Source organism: Carcharhinus amblyrhynchos, chromosome 5, assembly GCF_965287045.1.
Source record: "Carcharhinus amblyrhynchos chromosome 5, sCarAmb.v2.hapA, whole genome shotgun sequence".
Taxonomy (NCBI): Eukaryota; Metazoa; Chordata; class Chondrichthyes; order Carcharhiniformes; family Carcharhinidae; genus Carcharhinus; species Carcharhinus amblyrhynchos.
The window spans coordinates 62,619,280-62,638,512 of NC_137328.1; the positions used below are offsets into that span (position 1 = coordinate 62,619,280).

At 38.0% G+C, this 19,233-nt stretch overlaps 1 protein-coding gene across 5 annotated transcripts in view; it reads left to right on the forward strand.

Annotated features, from left to right (window-relative positions):
* The first annotated feature begins 6,080 nt into the window (after nt 1-6,080).
* carnmt1 (carnosine N-methyltransferase 1) overlaps nt 6,081-19,233 on the forward strand; it is a 34,285-nt gene continuing 21,132 nt past the window's right edge. For all 5 annotated transcript variants that reach the window (XM_080188909.1, XM_080188912.1, XM_080188910.1 and 2 more), the window contains exons 1-4: nt 6,081-6,242; nt 12,018-12,222; nt 14,306-14,472; nt 18,656-18,796. In XM_080188909.1, coding sequence (XP_080045035.1) covers nt 6,130-6,242; nt 12,018-12,222; nt 14,306-14,472; nt 18,656-18,796 — 626 coding nt within the window. In that variant the 5' untranslated portion in view covers nt 6,081-6,129. The remainder of the gene's footprint in view (nt 6,243-12,017; nt 12,223-14,305; nt 14,473-18,655; nt 18,797-19,233) is intronic.

The following is a 19,233-nucleotide window of genomic DNA, read 5'->3' on the forward strand; positions in this document are numbered from 1 at the left end:
GCACTAACTACCCTTAAGGGCTCCTGCAGTGTTGTCCTGGGACTGAGATGATTGAACTCCAACAACCACAAGCATCTTTTTTAGTGCTAGGTCTGAATCCAATTAGTGGAGAGTTTTAACCTGATTTCCATTGCTTTCAGTTGAGCTATGGTTCCTTGATGTACAGTCAGTCAAATGCTGCATTCACTTTCCAAAGAGTTGAACTCTTTTGCCAAAATTTGGTCAGGATCTAAGTATCCCTGGTGGAACCCAAACTGAGTGTTAGTGAGCTGTTTAAGTGCTGCTGCATAGTACTGTTGATGGCACTTTCCATCACTGATGGTTGGGAGTGTACTAATGGAGCGATAATTGGCGACGTTGGATTTGCCCTTTTTATGGGTAGGACATATCTGGGCAATTTCCCATATTTCCAGGTAGATGTCAGTGTTGTGGCTGTACTGGAATAGCTTGACTAGGGGTGCAGCTAATTCTGGAGCATAAGAATTCAGATGTTGTTAGGGCCATAGCCTTCACTGTATCCAGTGTCTTCAACCATTTCTTGATATCACGTGAAGTGAATAAATTTAGCTGAAGAATGGCATCTTTAATGCTCGGGATTTCAGGAGGTGGCAAAGATGCACTTCACAGTTCTGGCTGAAAATGATTGTAAATGGGCGCGTGCTGGCACTGTGGTTAGCACTGCTGCTTCACAGCGCCAGGGACCTGGATTCAATTCCCGGCTTGGGTCACTGTGTGGAGTTATTCCTGTGCATGCATGTGTTTCCTCCGGGTGCTCTCGTTTCCTCCCACATTCTGAAAGACATGTTGGTTAGGTGCATTCATCTGAACAGGTGCCAGATTGGCAACTAGGGAAATTTCACAGTAACTTCATTGCAGTGTTAATATAAGCCTTACTTGTGACTAATAAATAAACTTTAAATATGTTTCAGCCTTGTCTTTTGCACTTGATGTGCTATGTCCCCCTCGTTAAGGATGGGGATAATTGTCGAGCCTTCTCTGGTAAGTTGCTTAATCATCCACCACTGTTCACAACAAGATCTGGCAGGACTTAGATCTGAGAGCTTAGATCTAATCCATTGGTTGTGGGATCATTTAGCTCTCTACTGCATGCAACTTCTGCTGTTTGGAATGTATGGTAGTTCTGTGTTGTCGTTTCAGCAGGTTGACAGCTCATTTTTAGATATGTCTGGTGCCGTCCTGCACTCTTCATTGAATTAGGGTTGATCCCCTGGCTTTATGGTAAAGGTACAATGGGGAAGTGCCAGGCCCTGAGGTTACAAATTGGTGGTTAGACACAGTTCTGTTCCAGAGCACCTTATGGATGCCCAGTTTTGAGTTGCTAGATATGTTCAAATCATTTAGCTCAGGATAGTGCCACATTACATTTCGTAGATTATCCTCAAGGTGAAGATGGGAATTCATCTCAATAAGAGCTATGTCGTAATCACTCTTACTTACCAAGTCTCACTTGATGATGGACTTTGAAATATTCCATCCTGAGTACATCCTGTACCCTTGTCTATCTTAGTGCTTCTTGCTGTTGGTGTCCAACATGTTAGCCTGAGGTCCAGGCTAATGCTGAGAGCAAACAGGTTCAAATCCCACTACAACAACTGGTGAAATTAAATTAATTAAAAAATCTATAATTACAAAGTGAGTCTCGTCATGGTAACTGTTAAACTATAATTGATTGTCATAAAAAAAACCCATCTGGTTCACTGATGTTTATTAGAGAAAGAAATCTGCCATCCTTACCTGATCTGACCTACATGACTCCAGCAACAGCAGTGTAATGGACTCTTAAATGGCCTAGCAAGCTATTTGATTGCATGAAACAGCAACAAAGTCAGAAACAAATCTAACCAGATGGCACCTAGCATCAACTTGGGTGTCATTGTAGCCTTGACAACCCTGCAAAGTCCTCCATACTAACATCTGGGGCCTTGTGCCAAAGTTGGGAGAGTTGTTTGACAGACTAGTCAAGCAACAGCCTGACATATTCGTACTCCCCAAATGATACCATACAGTAAATGTCTCAGTTCACTCCACCACCACATTTGGGTACTTCCTGTCCAACTGACAGGACAGATCCATCAGAGGTGGCATCACAGTGATGTAGATTTGAGGAAGAGTTGTCTTGGAAGTCCTCAATATCAGATCAGATACGGCACGGAAACCGCTTGTTGATTACCACTTCTTGGCCCCTTCTCAGCTGATGAATGAGTACTACACCAGTATTAAGAATTGATGGAAATCAGGATTAACAAATAAAACTAAAATAAAGAAGTGAGGCAAAAGGGGAACTGATAAACTGTTTGAGGAGTGTTTTTGAGATGCAAATTAGTGTTCATCTAAGTGACAAGGGGAAAACAATAGTGTACAGAAGAGGTGACTTCAAAGTGGAGTGATATGAAAATGGCATTTATATGCCAAAAGCCTGGTCCACAGGATGGGTAATATTAAAGGGAAAAAACAATATATCAATGGCAAGGTAACTGGAGAAGAGGGCAGAGAAGCAGCTACCATCATAGCCACACGCAACCACACAAAGCAGACTCCTGAAACCAAACTGTTGCTGAACGACTGCTATTTAAGCAGAAGAATCTCTACGCTGAATATTGAAGATGGTTTTCCCAAATCTGGAAAATAACCTGTGGGGATGATGAGTATATGCTGCATTTATCTCAGAGCTACTTAAAATTGAGTACAGAAAATCCAGGTAGTTGGGAAGAAGTGGAAGCTTCATAGGATACTGTACATATATGCCCATAGTGTAGGTGGGTGTATTGATGTAGTGTATTATAGTCTTTTCTGTGTGTTTTCTCTTAAGTTAATAAATACTCTTTATTAATTGATCACAGCAAGATTGGACTGTTCCCTTTGATTTGCATATCTTTCTCGCATTATCCCAAGCTGAAAATATACACCACTAGGAACCTTCTGGGTTTTGAGATACCCTTGCATTTAACATCAGCAGGTTCTTAACAAAAGATTAATTCCCAGTGGATTCTTTGGGTGCGAAGAAACAAAAGATGGATTATTTGGGTTGCTGCCTATGAGGAAGTTCCAAATTTTATCTCAATAAGCTCTTGGGAGAATACTGCGAAAGTCGTGATGGAAAGCTCTGATTTTTCTGATAGGAAGTCAATTCTAGGAAGGCAGTAGGGTTGAACGAAGATGGAGGAATGGTCAAGACTTTGGCTAAGGATGGGTTGTTTGGGACAATGTATGCAATGGAAGAAGTGAAAGATGAAGGCTTGGGAGGAAACCGAAGAGGTGGTGACTTACACCTACTTGTATTAAATTTAATCTGCCACATTTTGTTTAGCTAATGCTTTTGAGTTGGGTGCACTAATTTTACATCACCTAATTTGCTATCATTGTAAGTTTGAACAATGTGAATTTAAGTATTGATGTAAAATGGGAACAATAATGGTCCCAATATGGATTCCTGCAACACTTTATTCAGTATGTTCTCCCCACCTTTGTAACCATTGCCTGTTATTTTCTACTCTCAGCCAATTTCATATTCAAGTTTTACCCTGAAACCACACAGCTTTGAGTTTAATTAGTAATTTTTTGTGTGACAATTCATCAAAAGCCCTTTGGAAAATGAGTACATAAACATTGTAGGGTTTACCACAGTTGACTTAGTTTATACTTTCAAAGGAATCAAGGGGATCTTCTAAATGTTAATTGCTGGTGTCTTACAAAGAACTGAAGTAAAATAATGGCTCTGTAGTTCCCTTTCCCTCCTCACTTACGTATTTTGTTCAAGCTCATTAAATTCAGTGCACTGTTCAGCAACACAACCATTTTTATAAACTCACAGTTCCGAACAGTCAGTTGCTGTGAGTGAGGTGTCTAAACGAACTGCCATCTTTGCGACATGTGGCCTAACACCTAATATCTCACTGGCACTGAAATTCATACACCACGTTGCTCGCTTGTGTGATAGGCACAACATCTTTTCAGCTTGATGGCTGCATCCTGTTAGTGGTGAAGACCATCCTGCGTAGTAACAGTATGTAACAGCAACCACCTCAAATTTTTGAGATACCTTGTTCTTCTATGAAAATCTGACACAGTCTGGGCACTTTTCAGACCAGAAGTGACAGTCTTAGGCCCATTCAAGAATTTTGGTGCCAGTGTGATGCTAAGTATGTTGGCCACACATCTCAGAGCCTGGTGGATCATATCAAACAGCATGTCCCATTCACTCCTTGCACAGGCAAGGTACCAAATGTATCCAACCAGCCTATGCTTGCAGAAGTAAAAACACATTGTCCAACATTAGACATGATTTCATAATTGGGCAACGATTATTCAATGACCCTCAGTGTGCTAAGAATTATGCTGACAATCAGATTAAAACTGTCAGACAGGCTCGCAGTGTGGCATAATTGTGTGGGCTGGAAGTGACATAGAAAGGGTCCTGTTCACTGGGGACAGAAGGAACAGGTATGCACATTGTGCCTGTTTCAACTAAATAAAATGTGACTGCCATTCACTGGTTTATTTCTTAGGGCAAAGCCTTGACCAATCAGTCAAGCTGCCTAGTTTAAATTTCAAACAAATTTTGGTAGTTAACTGTCAGTCACCATCAACTAGTGTATTCTTCATGGAAATATTCTCATACAGTATAAATTTGTTGTTTTCCCTGACATTGGTATTCTTATGTATTTTCCAGATGAATGTGCAATGAAAACTTTGAAAAAAAATGTTTCTTTCAACAATAAAATGAAGGTGATTGTAAATAACATAAAATAAAGGGTATCATTTAAAGGAGATGCAGGAGCAGGAGGTCCTGGATGCATATGTGCATAAGTTATTGAAGGCAACAGGACAGGTTGAAAGAGCAGTTAATAAAGGATACAGTATCCTAAGTCTTATTAACATGTGCATTGAGTACAAGAACAAGGAGGTTATTTTGAACTTGTCTTATCCAGGACTTTCTGCTGCAGCATCCCTTTTGGAATTGTACCTTTGTGAATATATATATATTTACAATCAGTTCAATTCTGTGTGCTTTTTGGAACAATCTGAAGTCATTGGAGAGAGAGTGCAGAAAAGATTCATAAGAATGGTTCTGAGGATCCTCAACTTCAGTTATGAAGATAGATTAGAATTTCCTGGGAGAAAATAAGGCTGAGAGAGGTTTGAAACAAGTATTCAAAATCATGAGGTGTCTGAACAGTGTAAATAGAAAAAACTGTTCCCATTAGTGGAAGGATTGAGAATGAGAGGGCAGAGATTTAAAGTAATTGGCTAATGAAGCAAAATTGACATGAGAGAAAACTTCTCCAGTGAGTGTTAGGCCTAAAATGCACTGTCTGAGAGTATGGCAGGTTCAATCGAAGCATTTAAAAGGGAATTAAATTAGTCTTAACTGAAAAATAATTTTCTCTGCCCATATTAATAAAACTTAGGATACTGCATCCCTTGTTAACCACTCCTTCAACCTATCCTGTTGCTTTCAATGACTTATGCACATATACATCCAGGTCCCACTGTTCCTACATCCCCTTTAGAATTATACCGTTTATTTTATCCAGATATATAAAAATACTTTTCAGAGTTTTGGGGAGAAGACACTAAGTGAATTGCTCATTTGTGTGACAGTGCTGACACAATGGGTTGAGTAGCCAACTTCAGAGCTGTAACAATTCTGTGATATGAAGGGATTTTAGGTTTTATTTACTGGCGTCAGAAATAGGCTTACATTAGCACTGCAATGAAGTTACTGTAAAAAAAAAGTTACCGCTCTCTGGTGTCTGTTTCGGGTACATGGCAGGAGAATTTACCACGGCCAATGCACCTAACCAACAGTTTTTTTTTCAAACCCACTCCGCAAAGACAGTAACTCAAGTGTCCCCGGCGCTGTGAGGTAGCCGTGCTCAGCACTGTGCCACCATGCTGCGTGTATATTAAGGTTGAGTTTAAAGAGCATCTTGACAGGCGCTCTGTTGGTCCGCGCCCTCCGAGCCTCTGGGTGTCGCTGTGAGGCGGGGTGTGCGGCCTGTGTGTGTGTGTGTGTTGGGGGGAGGGCTGTGTGGTGTTCGCTCTCGTTGCTGCCGTCTCCTCGGCGCAGTTGTGAAGAAGGCGTCTCGGCCGAGGGAAGGAAAGAAGATGGAGAACGAGGGGAATGAGCAGTGTGCCGGGGAAGAACAGGAGAAAGAGGAGGAGGAACGCTTGGAGAAAGAACACTTCTGGAAAATCATTAATGCTTTTAGATATTATAGGTAAACTGGAAATAAACAGCGGCCACCCAGGGAGAGAGAGAGGAGGCAGGCCAGGCCTGAGAGGGGGAGGTAGTCAGTGGCTTTCCTGACAGCAACACACAAACCTGGGCCTGTAGCATCATTTACATTTAGTTAGCTTCGTTCTAATTAACTGCATGTCTGTTCAGAGCTATTTACACTTTTTTCTGTTGATAAATCATTCTTTTCTGTTGTAATTTCCAGGGGACTTAAAGGGCCGGGTGTTTCAAAAAGATTGAAAATAGAGGCAAACCGTCCCTTGGTTTAAATGTAATCTCGCATTGGTCTCCTGCCTTTTCTACCTCTTCTCCCCTCCCGCAATGAAACATTGTTAGAAACTTAATCTACTGACCTTTTTAATCCAAGAGCAGCTCCCTATGTTTGAGAGGCTAAGAAGAGAATGAAGAAGTTTAGAATTCCGATGAACAGTTGTTAGAGAAAAAAAGCTTTGAAATTCTTGTCCCATATAGATATGTTTCAAATGTTGTGTGTGTTATCTGCTGCTGTAAAATATTGCAGGAATTCATTTGTTGTAGCATCAATCATCATTGTGCTGATCTGGACACTTCCGTTGTTAAACATTGTTTTAACATGGGCGTTAGTAAATTCAATGAGTCCCACACAAAAGAATATGCCATATAAGGGCTCGTGGAGTTGTGGTTAATATATTAGCATAGAAGGAGGATTGGTTAAAGGATTGAAAACACAAGGAATAAATGGATTTTCAAGTTGGTATGCTGTTACTGGCGGGGTACCACAGTGGTTAGTTTTGCAGCCTCAGCAATTTTCATCGAAGTCTTTGTTAAAGTTTGTAGGATCAAGTGTAATGTAGCTAAGTTTACAGATGATACAAAACTAGATGGGAATGAGGAGAAAGCAGAGTTTGCAAAGAGATGTTGACGGGTCAAGTGAGCAGGCATGAAGGCAACAGAGGGGATTATAATGTGCAATGAGGTTTTTTCGCTTTGGTGAGAAAAATATTTTTTAAATAAAGTAATATATTTTTAAATTAAATGTTGGTATTCGGAAGAATTGGAATATCCTTGTAAAAGAAATGCTGAGGAAAAATATGCAGTTATTGCAAGCAATTAGGAAGGCAAATGTTGAAAATATAGGTAAGTTTTGTTAAAGAGTTATTGTACCAGGATAAGGAATTCTTGTTGCAATATTATACAACTTTGCTCAGACGGCACCTGGAGTGATGTGTAAAGATTTTGTCTCTGTACCTATGGAAGGGTCTACAGGTGCTTGCCTTAGAGGGGACAAAGTGAATGTTCATGAGGTTATTTCCTGCAATGAAAGGATTGGCCTTTGAGTAGAACAGGCCCATACAGAAGTTTAGAAGAAAGAAAGGTGATCTCTTTGATTCTAAGAGAGTGTGGCAGGGTAGATGCTGAGAGGCTGTTTCTCCTGGTTAGATCTAGGCGTCATTGTATCATGATGAGGGATTTGCCATTTAGGATTGAGATTTCATGACTCAAAGGGTTGTAAGTCTTTTGAATTGTTTACCCAGAGCCATGGCTGCTCATTCATTGAATATATTCAAGCAGAGATTGATAGCTTTTTAGACTCTAGGGAAATCGAAGCACATGGAATCAAGCTGGAAAGTGGAGTCAAAGTGAAGGTTCAGTTATGAGCTTAATGAATATTAGAGCAGGCTCGTGGAGCTGAATGGTCCAATCAGACTCTTATTTTTACTCTTACATTCAATTAAAAACTATTACCATTGTTAGTGTCAGTACTCCACATTCATTCTAAATTAGGAGGTCCATTTTGGAACTCTCTTGTATATTCAGAATATCTGTGTTTATAACTGAATTTGATTTAAAGAATAAAATACATAATTTCCACTTGTTTCTTGATTTTTTTCAATACATTTTTCGGGATTCAATTTGATTTCACTTCCTATGCTTTGTGGAGAATCCAAGGGTATAAAAGTAATTTATTGAAAGTAAATAACAGCACTGAATGACATTATATTTTACATATATCATAAATTTCTCATTTTCATTAAAATACTTTTCAAATTAAAAATAAGTTACAAAAATATAAGTCTTGCATCCATTATGCATGGAACAATTTTATTTTCTACATTGAGTCTCCAGTTAAGAAAATTAAGGCCGCCCGAAACAAGATTTGCTTTTGGCTGCTATAAGTAAATGAAATAAGGAAAAAAAAACATATATTATATAACATATATAAATTTAACTTAATTTTGAATGTCCTCAATAAGTTAGCAGATGCAAGAAATCAAAAAAGGCCAGGGAAAGTATTAATTCTAAATGTCTTAATCACATTAGCATCAAAATACATCATATGCCATACGTTTCATACTAAGTAGTGATTTCATGTTTGAAAATAAAAGACCTGTGAAAGTAATCCAACCAACTTCTCCACCCATGTATTTGAAAATAACTTGCACTAAGCTTAAAATGAAATCTAGAACTTAAACTGAAAGGTCAATACAAAAACATGCAAAGAATTCAATTCATGATTACGTTAGTTAAAAAACCAATCGACATTTTTTTGTAAAATAGTGCACCTGGATCTTGCTGCTTAACTTATGAAATAACTATATTGAAAATATATTCAAACATAAATTTTAAACATTTCCTCATTAAGGCAGGATTAGCAGTCCTGGTTTGTGATGCTCAGTATGTGAGTACGTTGTTCTGATAGTGAATTTGCAGTTCTATTGTGATCACCCCACTTCTGCTGACTCTTAATCTGTCAAACACCAGTCTTAAACATTGTAGATATGATGAGCTACTAACAATAACACACAAGAAGCAATACATGAAATAATACTGCATTTTTCACTGAACAATTGTTTGAATTGAAAATTGAGGCATTGGTTCGCATTTTGTACTGCATCCCTGTAACAGTGCCCCTCCTCACTTTTAGATTATCTTGGCATTCAGTTTATGTAGTGGAGACAATGAGAGCTAAAATGACAGAAAATTAAATGTTGATCACATCTGAAGTGAAGACAACATTTCGTATTAGGGGTAATTGTCAATGAGTGGCACTGATGAGGAACAAAGCAGTAATTCATTTGAACAGCATATTAGCAGAATTCGGGAATGAATTATGCTTAAACTATCTACCAGCCATAAATTTTAATTATGTAATAAGTATGTTGACATCGCTAGATGCAGCATGATCTAAGTGGGAAGATATGTCTCTGTTTTAAACTGATCATTGAGATCCTTGAAGAGTTTTGGCTTTCCTTCACTAGTATACTTCTTTTCTCTAAATGCATGTCTTTCGTTCATGGATATGTGGTACACCATTTGATCAAAGGCATAGATTGTTCCTGTAACTTTAGGTTGTGAGTTGAACAATGTGTTGCTTCCTTTAATGTCTTAAGTCATAGCCCATGTTTTCAGGTGCTAATTTTTTTTAAGTGTGGTAGGGTGAGCTATGCACCAGATTTTTATATTACTTATATACTTAAAGTGATGAAATAATGCAAGATTTAATGTGGCAGACTACAGTATAAAAATTCAATGAAGTGAAGTGAAATATGACTTTGGTAGTAATGGTACAAATTTCAGGTTGTCAGGGCATGGCTCAATCATGGAAATTTTATTCGGACTGTTAAAAAAGAACCGAATGAGCACTCAAACTATAATGTATCATATCTTTGACACGGTTTTAGGTGTGAACTCATTTTCAGTTTTATTTATAATTGGTTATTTTGTTAGAGCATTACACCATTAACTTTTTATACTTTATAGTTTTGCTGTAGTTCACCCTCTTGATTCAGCTGGTAACAGAATAGTTTGATTTTTTTTCCAAGGTTATTTAAGACTTATAAATAAGTTTATTTCCGTGATTTCATCATTAAAATAAATATTCCAACATCAACCAAATATCAAAGCAATTTCATTAATCGATGAGACTCAAATTTATATAGTGCCTGTCACAAACCTCAATATTCCAAATTGATTCACAGTTAATGAAGAACTTTTGTTCTGTTATAAAAAATTCAACAACTAGTTTGTGAAAAGCAAACTCCTACAAACAGCAGTGTATCAAAGATAAGATGATTTGTTTTCATGACGCTGGTTGAGGTTTGAAGGAATTCTTCTGCTCTTATAAGCAGTTCCACAAGATCTTTTCCATCCACATGTGAGAGCCACAGAGCTTCACTTTAACATATTATCTGTGCAGCACCTTCTTGATACTGTAGTGCATGCCTTGATTTTTTATTTTAGTCTCTGAAATGGGACTTGAACGTGCAGTCTTCTAGGTTTGATAGTGTAGGCATTGAGAAGTGGTTTCCACTAGCAGGGGAACTTAGAACATGGGAATAAGGGGACAATTTACGACTGAGATGAGGCATTTCTTCACTCAGAGTTGTCGGTATTTGGAAATCCTACCCCCAAAAGGGTTATGACTGCTCCATTATTGAATATATTTAAGGCAGGGATAGACAAAGTTTTTGGTTTCTTGGAAGTTGAAGGACATGGGGGGAGTGTGGAGGTGTAGGGGAAGTTGAAACATAAGATCTGCTATGGTTGTATTTAATGGTGGAGCTGGCTGGATGGTCCACTTTTTCTTCAGTTATTGTGTTCTTCTGAATCAAACGCAAGAGTGCTACTAAAATGAGTCACTGTCCAGTACCCTGTTTAAAAAAAAAAGATCTAATTAAGTCGCAGCACAATAATTTGCTTCACACTTCTCTGGTTCTGTCGCTTCAAATTTAGAGAGACACCTAATCTGTGTCAATAGGTTTGATAATTCTCAGGAAAGTAGCTACAAGCAGTTTTGGAATTCCATTCCTTTGTTATAACTCCTAAAGTATTAGTATTGAAAGCAAAGGACCAGCTTCTAGATTTTTTTTACAGGGAATAGTTGAGATGGTCTTTTTGGAATTATATTGTTTAAATTTGTTTAACTTGAGGGTGATTCTAAAGCCAAAGGTGTTTACTGTTTTGACTCATTTGGAGGTTTTAGATATATGTTGTATTATTACATCTGTTTCTCTTTACATTCTTGTTTTCTTCCTTCTACCGTACAAGTACAAAGAACAAAGTACAGCACAGGAACAGGCCCTCTGACCCTCCAAGCCTGTGCAAATCATGATGTCCTAACTAAACTAAAAAAAAATTCTGCCCATACTCAGGCCATATCCCTCTATTCCCTCCCTATTCATGTATCCATCCAGATGCCTCTCACTATGTATTATTCAGAACTTGGAGAGCACAGACTAATCAGAAACATTGTACTGCTGTTCTTCATAGGATTTACAAATGTGGTACATCAATAGAAATTTGTCATGGCTTTGGGTGCTCTTCTTGTTGTATCCAGTCATTAAAGATACAATGGCCTGACTTCTGCAGTCTCATACGCCATGTGCTGCTGCCTCAAGAATGGAGAATTTGGTACTCAGCCAAATTTCCATTCACGGCATTGGGACCAAAGTCAGAGAGTTCAGCCCATGTCTGTTTTAAGCATCTTGCTTAATTTCGCTGACCAATTTTTTTGGCAAATTGTGATTATTTTGGTAGAATGATCTTGAATATTGATAGCAGTTTTATGTACAAGCTTATATTGGTAATTTCATTTATTTTAGTAAAGATAGTTGGCATTAATATTAATGTAATATGATTTGAATGATGGACTTCACTTTGGTATCAGTTTATAGGCTATAAGATGAAAAATTGTCAGTTCAGCAGTTATGCTTATGAAAATGTGTTGCACTGTCCACAATTTTCCCTGCTCATTTTTCAATGCAACTTCACTTTCCAGGATTTATGCACATGAGAGGGTAACTCGTTCTGAAAAGCAATTCCAATCCCTTCCAGCAGCTCATCGGAAGCTGCTTCCTAATTTCCTTCCTCATGTGAACAAATTAAGGGAGTGTGTTGAACATAACTACGAGATCCTGAAAGCAATTATTAACAATTGCAATCACATGTTTGAAAATAAGGAATATGGATTTATAGATATGGAGGTAAGTGAAACACAAACATGGAATCATTTTGATAACTCTGCTGCATGCATTGGCTCAAAAACAACTTGAGGTTGTGTACGTGTTTTGAATTCATACCAACTATCTAGTACATGTACGCACGCAAATAAATTTATTTAATTTCTGGTACTGTATTTAAGCTTGGCTTTTACTTATACAATATTTAGGGGTTTACTTACTTGTCAGGATAATTGTACAATATTAAAATGGTAATATCTGTCCTTCACAGTTTTGTTCTGTGGAGAAGAGTGGATACCTGGGAGTGCATGCAAGTTGATGACCATAAGTCAAATATTTTATTGATGCTGTCTAATTTCTAAAATGAGATTACAGTCTTTTAAGTCAAATACAATGTAGACAATATTTCCGATCTTTCAAGCATTAATGGTCGTGTTATCACTTGAATAAATTGTGATCCTTAGTGGGTAGTAGTATAGTAACGTAGTAGGCTAGGTTAGTTTGTTTCAGCCTGTACCATTTTCCAGATGCTGAAGTTGACCTTAATATCTGAGTGACAAAATTAGCCAGAGCTTCCATTTCTGATTGGTATTGCATGGCTTCTGGAAAATGAACTTGTGCGGGGTGAGGAAGACATAGCAACACTCGCTGCTAGATGAAATATGTTATTGCTGGATGTTATTACTGGGTTTTATTGTCACACTGTAAATTCAGAAGGGTGCTATCTTCCTTCCATTCCCATCCCTTCATTGCAAAGTGCAGCATTTCTATATGGCATACAATTTATTTCAAATAGTGTAACAAACATGATACCCAAGGCATATCGTATTGTGGATTTTAATAGCTGTGTACTGCATTAAGCTTGCTCAGTAATTCTACTTGGACTCCTTTGTCAGGTGAGACATCGCTACGTTCTTTATGGAGATGACACATATGGCGGAATAATTGTGGTGTTTGTGGATATTGAGAAAGCAGAAAGCCTTTGACTAGGCAGAGCCAGGATACCATTGGAGATGATTGGGGAGTATGGAATTAGTTTGAGGACATCAAATTGGATTAAAAGTTGATTAGAAGGAGGAATAGAGCAGGATTTGGGAGCAACTCCCCAGAGTGGATGAAGTAAATAGGAAGAAGGCCTTGCATTTATATAATCCTTCTAAGACTAGCAGATATCTCAAAGCACTTTTCTGAAGTACTTATTTTTAAGTGTAGTCACTTGTAATGTAGGAAATATAATGTTGATTGAGGGGTAAATATTGGCCAGGACACTGGGGATAACATCCCTGCACTTCTTCAAAATAGTGATTTGGGATCTTTTACATCTACCCCAGCAAGCAGCTGGGGCCTTGGTTTAAAATGTCACCTGAAAGACAGCATCTCCCTGACAGTGCAGCATTCTCTTAGTACTTCACTGGAATGTTTGCATAGATTTTGTGCTTAAGTCCTGGAGTGGGACTCGAACCCAGAACCTTGTGAATCAGAGGTGAGAATGCTACCAACTGAACCCAGCTAACAATCAGGTGAGTAATGGTGCCCCACAGGGTTCTATTTTGAGACCATTCACTGTATGCATATGTTTTGAATAGGGGCGGGCGGGCAGAGGGTGGAGTGGTGACAGTTGGATCATGTGGATGACCAGTGGGGTTTTGGTTTTCAGATTCACAAGACCTTAAAATTCAGTGCATTTGGCAGATAAGATCAGTTTAAAAAACACTGTTGGAATGCTGGGTTTTATGACAAAAGGTTTGGAATATAAAAGTTGAGGGTTGTGAGACAATGGAATGCAATGTTGGAATTAGTGATTGAAGTAAAGACCATTTTAAGAATGGGGTCATTGTAGAATGAGGCTATATAGAAAGGAGCCAGGTATTTGGAATTATGGGTATCTCTAATGTAGAAGATACATACAGTGTTGACTGGTTGGGATAAATGGCCAATATTTGTGTTATGTTTATATATAATTCTTTGCAATCCATGCAATGAGTTGGAAAATACAAAAAATTAGGAGGGCGGAATTCAAAAGTGTCACATCAGATTTTTCTTAATAGGCCATTTTTTTCATTGAGAGATCATTCAGTGATAATTTTTTTTATTGTAACATGTACAGGCTGACCCAGCACGACTAAAACCAGCATCCACCTTTGACATGGACAAACTGAAGTCCACCATTAAACAATTTGTAAGAGATTGGAGTGATGATGGCAAGGCTGAAAGGGATGCTTGTTATCGGCCAATCATTGAAGAAATCGTAAAATATTTCCCTCAGGATGAATGGTACAGTATTTGTTCCAAAAAATATGTTTAGAACCCTGAATGAGAAATCACTGAAAATAATTTTGTCTCCTAGCCTTTTTCATTCTAGAACAATTTCAATTGAAGATTTTAGCAGACTAGTTTCAATGCATGAGTTGTGTTTTATACTGAATTAGCTAATCTCAGCTGTGACAACAGTGGGCCATCATAGCTGGTCTCTGTCCCTAGTTAGAAGGAAAAAACAGTCAAAAACCTTGGTCACATTCTGGTCCTTTCTGTTGTAAAGCAGACTTGCGCAGAAATTGATTAAGAATTTGGGTCAGCATGGCCAAATAGTTTGCCAACACTTGTTACCAATACTCCACACAGAACACATATCACTTGGGTGATACTGCCATGATGTTGTTTACCTGGGGAGCTATACCTCACTTCCAGGCGTTCTAGAGAGAAAATTGAAACGTAAACTCTCTAAAATACGTAGCCAGCAAGGCATGTACTTGCAATAATAAAACAGCCAAACAAAATGTGTTGCTTTACCAGGTACCAGTGTTGGTCAGCCAGCATGTGGGGGAATGGGTGAACAGGATTTAGTGTAAGCTAGTACACTGGTAGCTGAGTTTGGATGACCTCAAGTTTATGGAGGGTCAAATGCACAAGATTGGCCAGCAGTCTGTTAATATTCACATCTGGAGGTAACAAAGACATGGAATGAAGGTTTTAGCAGCACAAGAGTTGAGGCCAGGATGAAGACAGCAACTTATATGCAGATGGAAAATGGTATGTTTAGTACCCTGTAGGATATTTGTTTGAAAGCTTGTCTCAGGGTCAAATATGACACTAATTTTGCGAGCAGCCTGGTTTAGCCTCAAACAGCTGCCAGAGAGAGGAATGGAGTCAGAAGCAAGGGAACTGATTTGGTGGCAGGCACCAAAAGCAGTGATTTCAGTCCACACAATATTCAATTGAAGGAAATTTTTGCGCACCCAGTAACAAACAGTTTAGAGACAGTGGAAGGCTGAGAGGTGGTGATGAGGTAGAGCTAGTTGTCATCAGCATTCAAGTGGAAACTGGTGTGTTCTTGGATAATGTCAGATGGGGCAGGGTATAGATTAGAATTAGGAACAGGCCAAGAATAAATTTTTGGGGGAACACTGTAAGAAGCTATGCAGAAATGGGAAGAGAAATCATTTTTGGCAATTTTCTGGCTGCAATTAGATAAGAATGGAACCAGACAAATGCAAAATCAACTTGCTGGGTGACTGTTAAAACTTTACTCAATGTGCATTCTTCTTCCATAATGTTAGCTGTAATGCTACTTTTTTTTAATCAAGGTTTGATTACAATCAATAGGGCATATTGTATTTATCCAATTAAAATTGCTTTCATAGCAATTATGTGAATTGAAAGGAAAATACATGATTATCGATTTCTTTTGTAAACAACCATTCTTGCCAGCAGAAACATACATAAGTTAATTAAGTTTGATTCAGGTAAATTGCATACAATATATTATTAAAACTGCTAATAGTGATATATTGAAGCATTATGCCACTGTTGAAGTGAAACATGCACAATCTTCTTTGGAACATAACAATGGAATGACAGTAGAGTCAAAAATACTGGAACATTCAAAGTGCAGTTGAATGGTAGAATTAGGTGAGTTAAGAACTAAAGTGCTAAGCTTTGAAAAGCTGAGTAACCCTTTTTGATTATTTGTCTCCCTTTTTAGCATTGTTCTGCAAGTTACTGGAACAGTATTCAAGTGCTTTTCCTTTGCACACATATCTTGTAACTGTGTGTAATCACACTTTCTTGTATACTCCCCTCAGAAGCTTACCAGACTTCACATTTTCTGTGGTTAAAAAACCTGGACAACATGGTGCCAAGTCTATTCTTAACATCTCTTTTTCCTCTGCTGCCAACAGACACATGAACTGCTATAGGAGGTTCTCTTTTTAATGTGTTTTGCTCTCTGCATGGAGCATTTTGGCCTCTTCTGAGTTTTTGTGTCACATCTGAGATTTTGCTTCAGGTTGTGTGGAATGGGAACTAGGGATCTGTATTCATGTATCCCAGTGTGGATCATTACTACGCAGCTCCACCTGGAGAAACAGTGTTACAAGGATTGACTCAACATTTCTGTAGAAACTGATGCACCATGAATAGCTAACCTTTCAGTTATTTTCAGTTTCCAAATTTCTGATTAAAACGTTCAAAGCACATGAGCAAACTACCACTCCAGTATGTATAATTATATACATAGTATATAACTGACAAATTAATTGATTGACATCAAAAATAAATAGGAACATGGAAAATAATTTATGTCACAAAGGAGTCGTCCGTACAGGCCGTGCAACCAAATTCCACTATCTAGCTCTTGATGCATAGCCCTATATGTTTGTTTTTGGCAAATGCCTTGCTAAAATTCAAATAGACTACATTAAATAACTCATCAATCCTCCTTGTTACACCATCAAAAAATTCAATCATATTAGTTAGATGAGACATTCTGTTAACAAATAAATTCTAATTATCCTTGATTAATCCATGTCTTTTGTCACTCAGAATTTTTTTCAGTAATCTACCCACCTGAGCTTAGGTTGATTGGGCTATCCCTTTTTTAAACAATGGTACAACATTAGCAGCCCTCCAGTTTTTCTGCATCATACCTGTAAACAGAGATTGGAAAATGTTGCTCAGAGCTTTCATTATTTCTTTGTTTGCTCGTCCAGCAGCATGTGATACAGTTCACCCAGATCTAGTGATGAAGGGTGCTAAATTTTTTCATGTTTCCTTCCTTGCTATGTTTAACCTAATATTTCATACTGCTCCCCCTTAGCTATGTGTGCTTTGAAAACAAATGTAAATGATTTATTAAGGATCGTGCCCAGGTCTTCCACTGTCACTCAAATTATCTTTCTGTCTCCAATTGGCCTTACTTTTTTCTTAGTTATCCTCTTGCTTTTTATGCATTTATAAGGCATTTTTCAGTTTTCCTCGATTTTACTTTACAATTTTTTGCTCCCTCCTTGCTTTCCCTTTTTTTTATTTCACCCCTCCACTTTCTTTACTACAGAAAGCCGAAAGGAGTTCTGTTGTGCTTTAGACATCTGACAAGTTTACTATTTTGTGTTGTCTTACTCTGTATGCTCTTTGACATCCATAGTCTTGCAACAGAACGAAAACTAAAAATTAACCTTACTTTTACACATGATTGAGTCAAGTGGACCACACTGCTGCTCATGGTACACTACTGTTAATTATAAGCCACCTGTAGTAGAGTTAGAAACAGAAAATAGGAGGAGGCCATTTGGCCCTTTGAGCCTGCTCCACCATTCAATATGATCATGACTAATTCTCTATCTCAACATCATAATCCCACATACTCTTCATACTCCTTGACACCTATCTAGAAACCTATTTCCTTCATAATTATTCAGTGACTTGGCCAACATAGCTTTTTGTGGTAGAGAATTCCACAATTCACCAGCTACTGAATTAAGAGGTTTCTCCCCATCTAAGTCTTAAATGGCCTAACTCATATCCTGAGCCCGTGACCCCTTCCAACCAAAGGAAATAACATACTACCCCCAGTCTGCCCAGTCCTTCAGAATTGTATACATTTCAATTAGATTCCCCGTTTCCCCCATTTCTGTAAATAGAGACTTGGTCGACATGATCTCTCCTTGTCGGACAATCCTGCCATCCCAACAATCAGTCTGGTGAACGTTCGCTGAACTGCCTCTATGGCAAGTAAATCCTTTCTTAGATCAGGAGACCAAAACTGCACACAATACTCCAGGAGCAGTCTCACCAAGGCCCTGTACAGCTGCAGTAAGATATCCTTTTTCCTGTACTCCAGTCCTCTTGTAATGAAGGCCACCATAAGATGAAACATTCAGATTATTGCATTATCAAAAGAGTTGGTTCTAAACAATCAAATCTGTATGATAACTTAGTTGTACAAAATGTTTGTTAATGACATTTAAAGAAAACAATTGATGTATAAATGGCTGAACATTACCTGTGTTTGAAGGCTCAAAGTTCCCGGTATTGTTAATTTGTAATTGCCAAAGATGCAATAAGATAGAAAACCTGACTAATCCATTTGATGTACACTGTGACACTCGATAATTGTTTAATTTCCCAGCTGCATTTTTGCATACTAAATTAATTATGATTTATTCCTCTTTCAATACAGCAATCCTGCTGATATGAACATACTTGTACCAGGAGCAGGACTTGGAAGACTAGCCTGGGAGATTGCAAGACTGGGTTATAGCTGCCAGGGTAATGAATGGAGTCTATACATGCTCTTCTGTTCACATTTTGTACTCAACAGGTAGAGTATGCCTTCAGAAATTGCTATGGTGTGTAGTTTTAAAACTGTTTTGTAATTTGAAATAAAGCTGTATGATTGGTCTTGAAAACAATTAGAAACTGTTGTATTACACAGTGTATCAGTTCGAATTTATAAAGAGAAAAAAGATAGGTAACATCCAAATCTCTCATCAGTATGACTTGCAGTCTTAACCTCATTTTTTTCTCTTTCCACATACTGACTGATCTATGTATTTCCAGCTCTTCTCTGTTTTAGAAACAAATTAATGCAGATGCTGGAATCTGAAAAACAGAAAATGCTGGAAAATCTTAGCAAGTCTGACAGCATCTGTGGAGAGTGAATAAAGCTAACATTTTGAGTTTGGATGGCCCTTCATACTGGAATTTTTCTGTTTTAGTTTTTTTTGTTTGTTTGGAAAAATCTAAATGTGATTATGG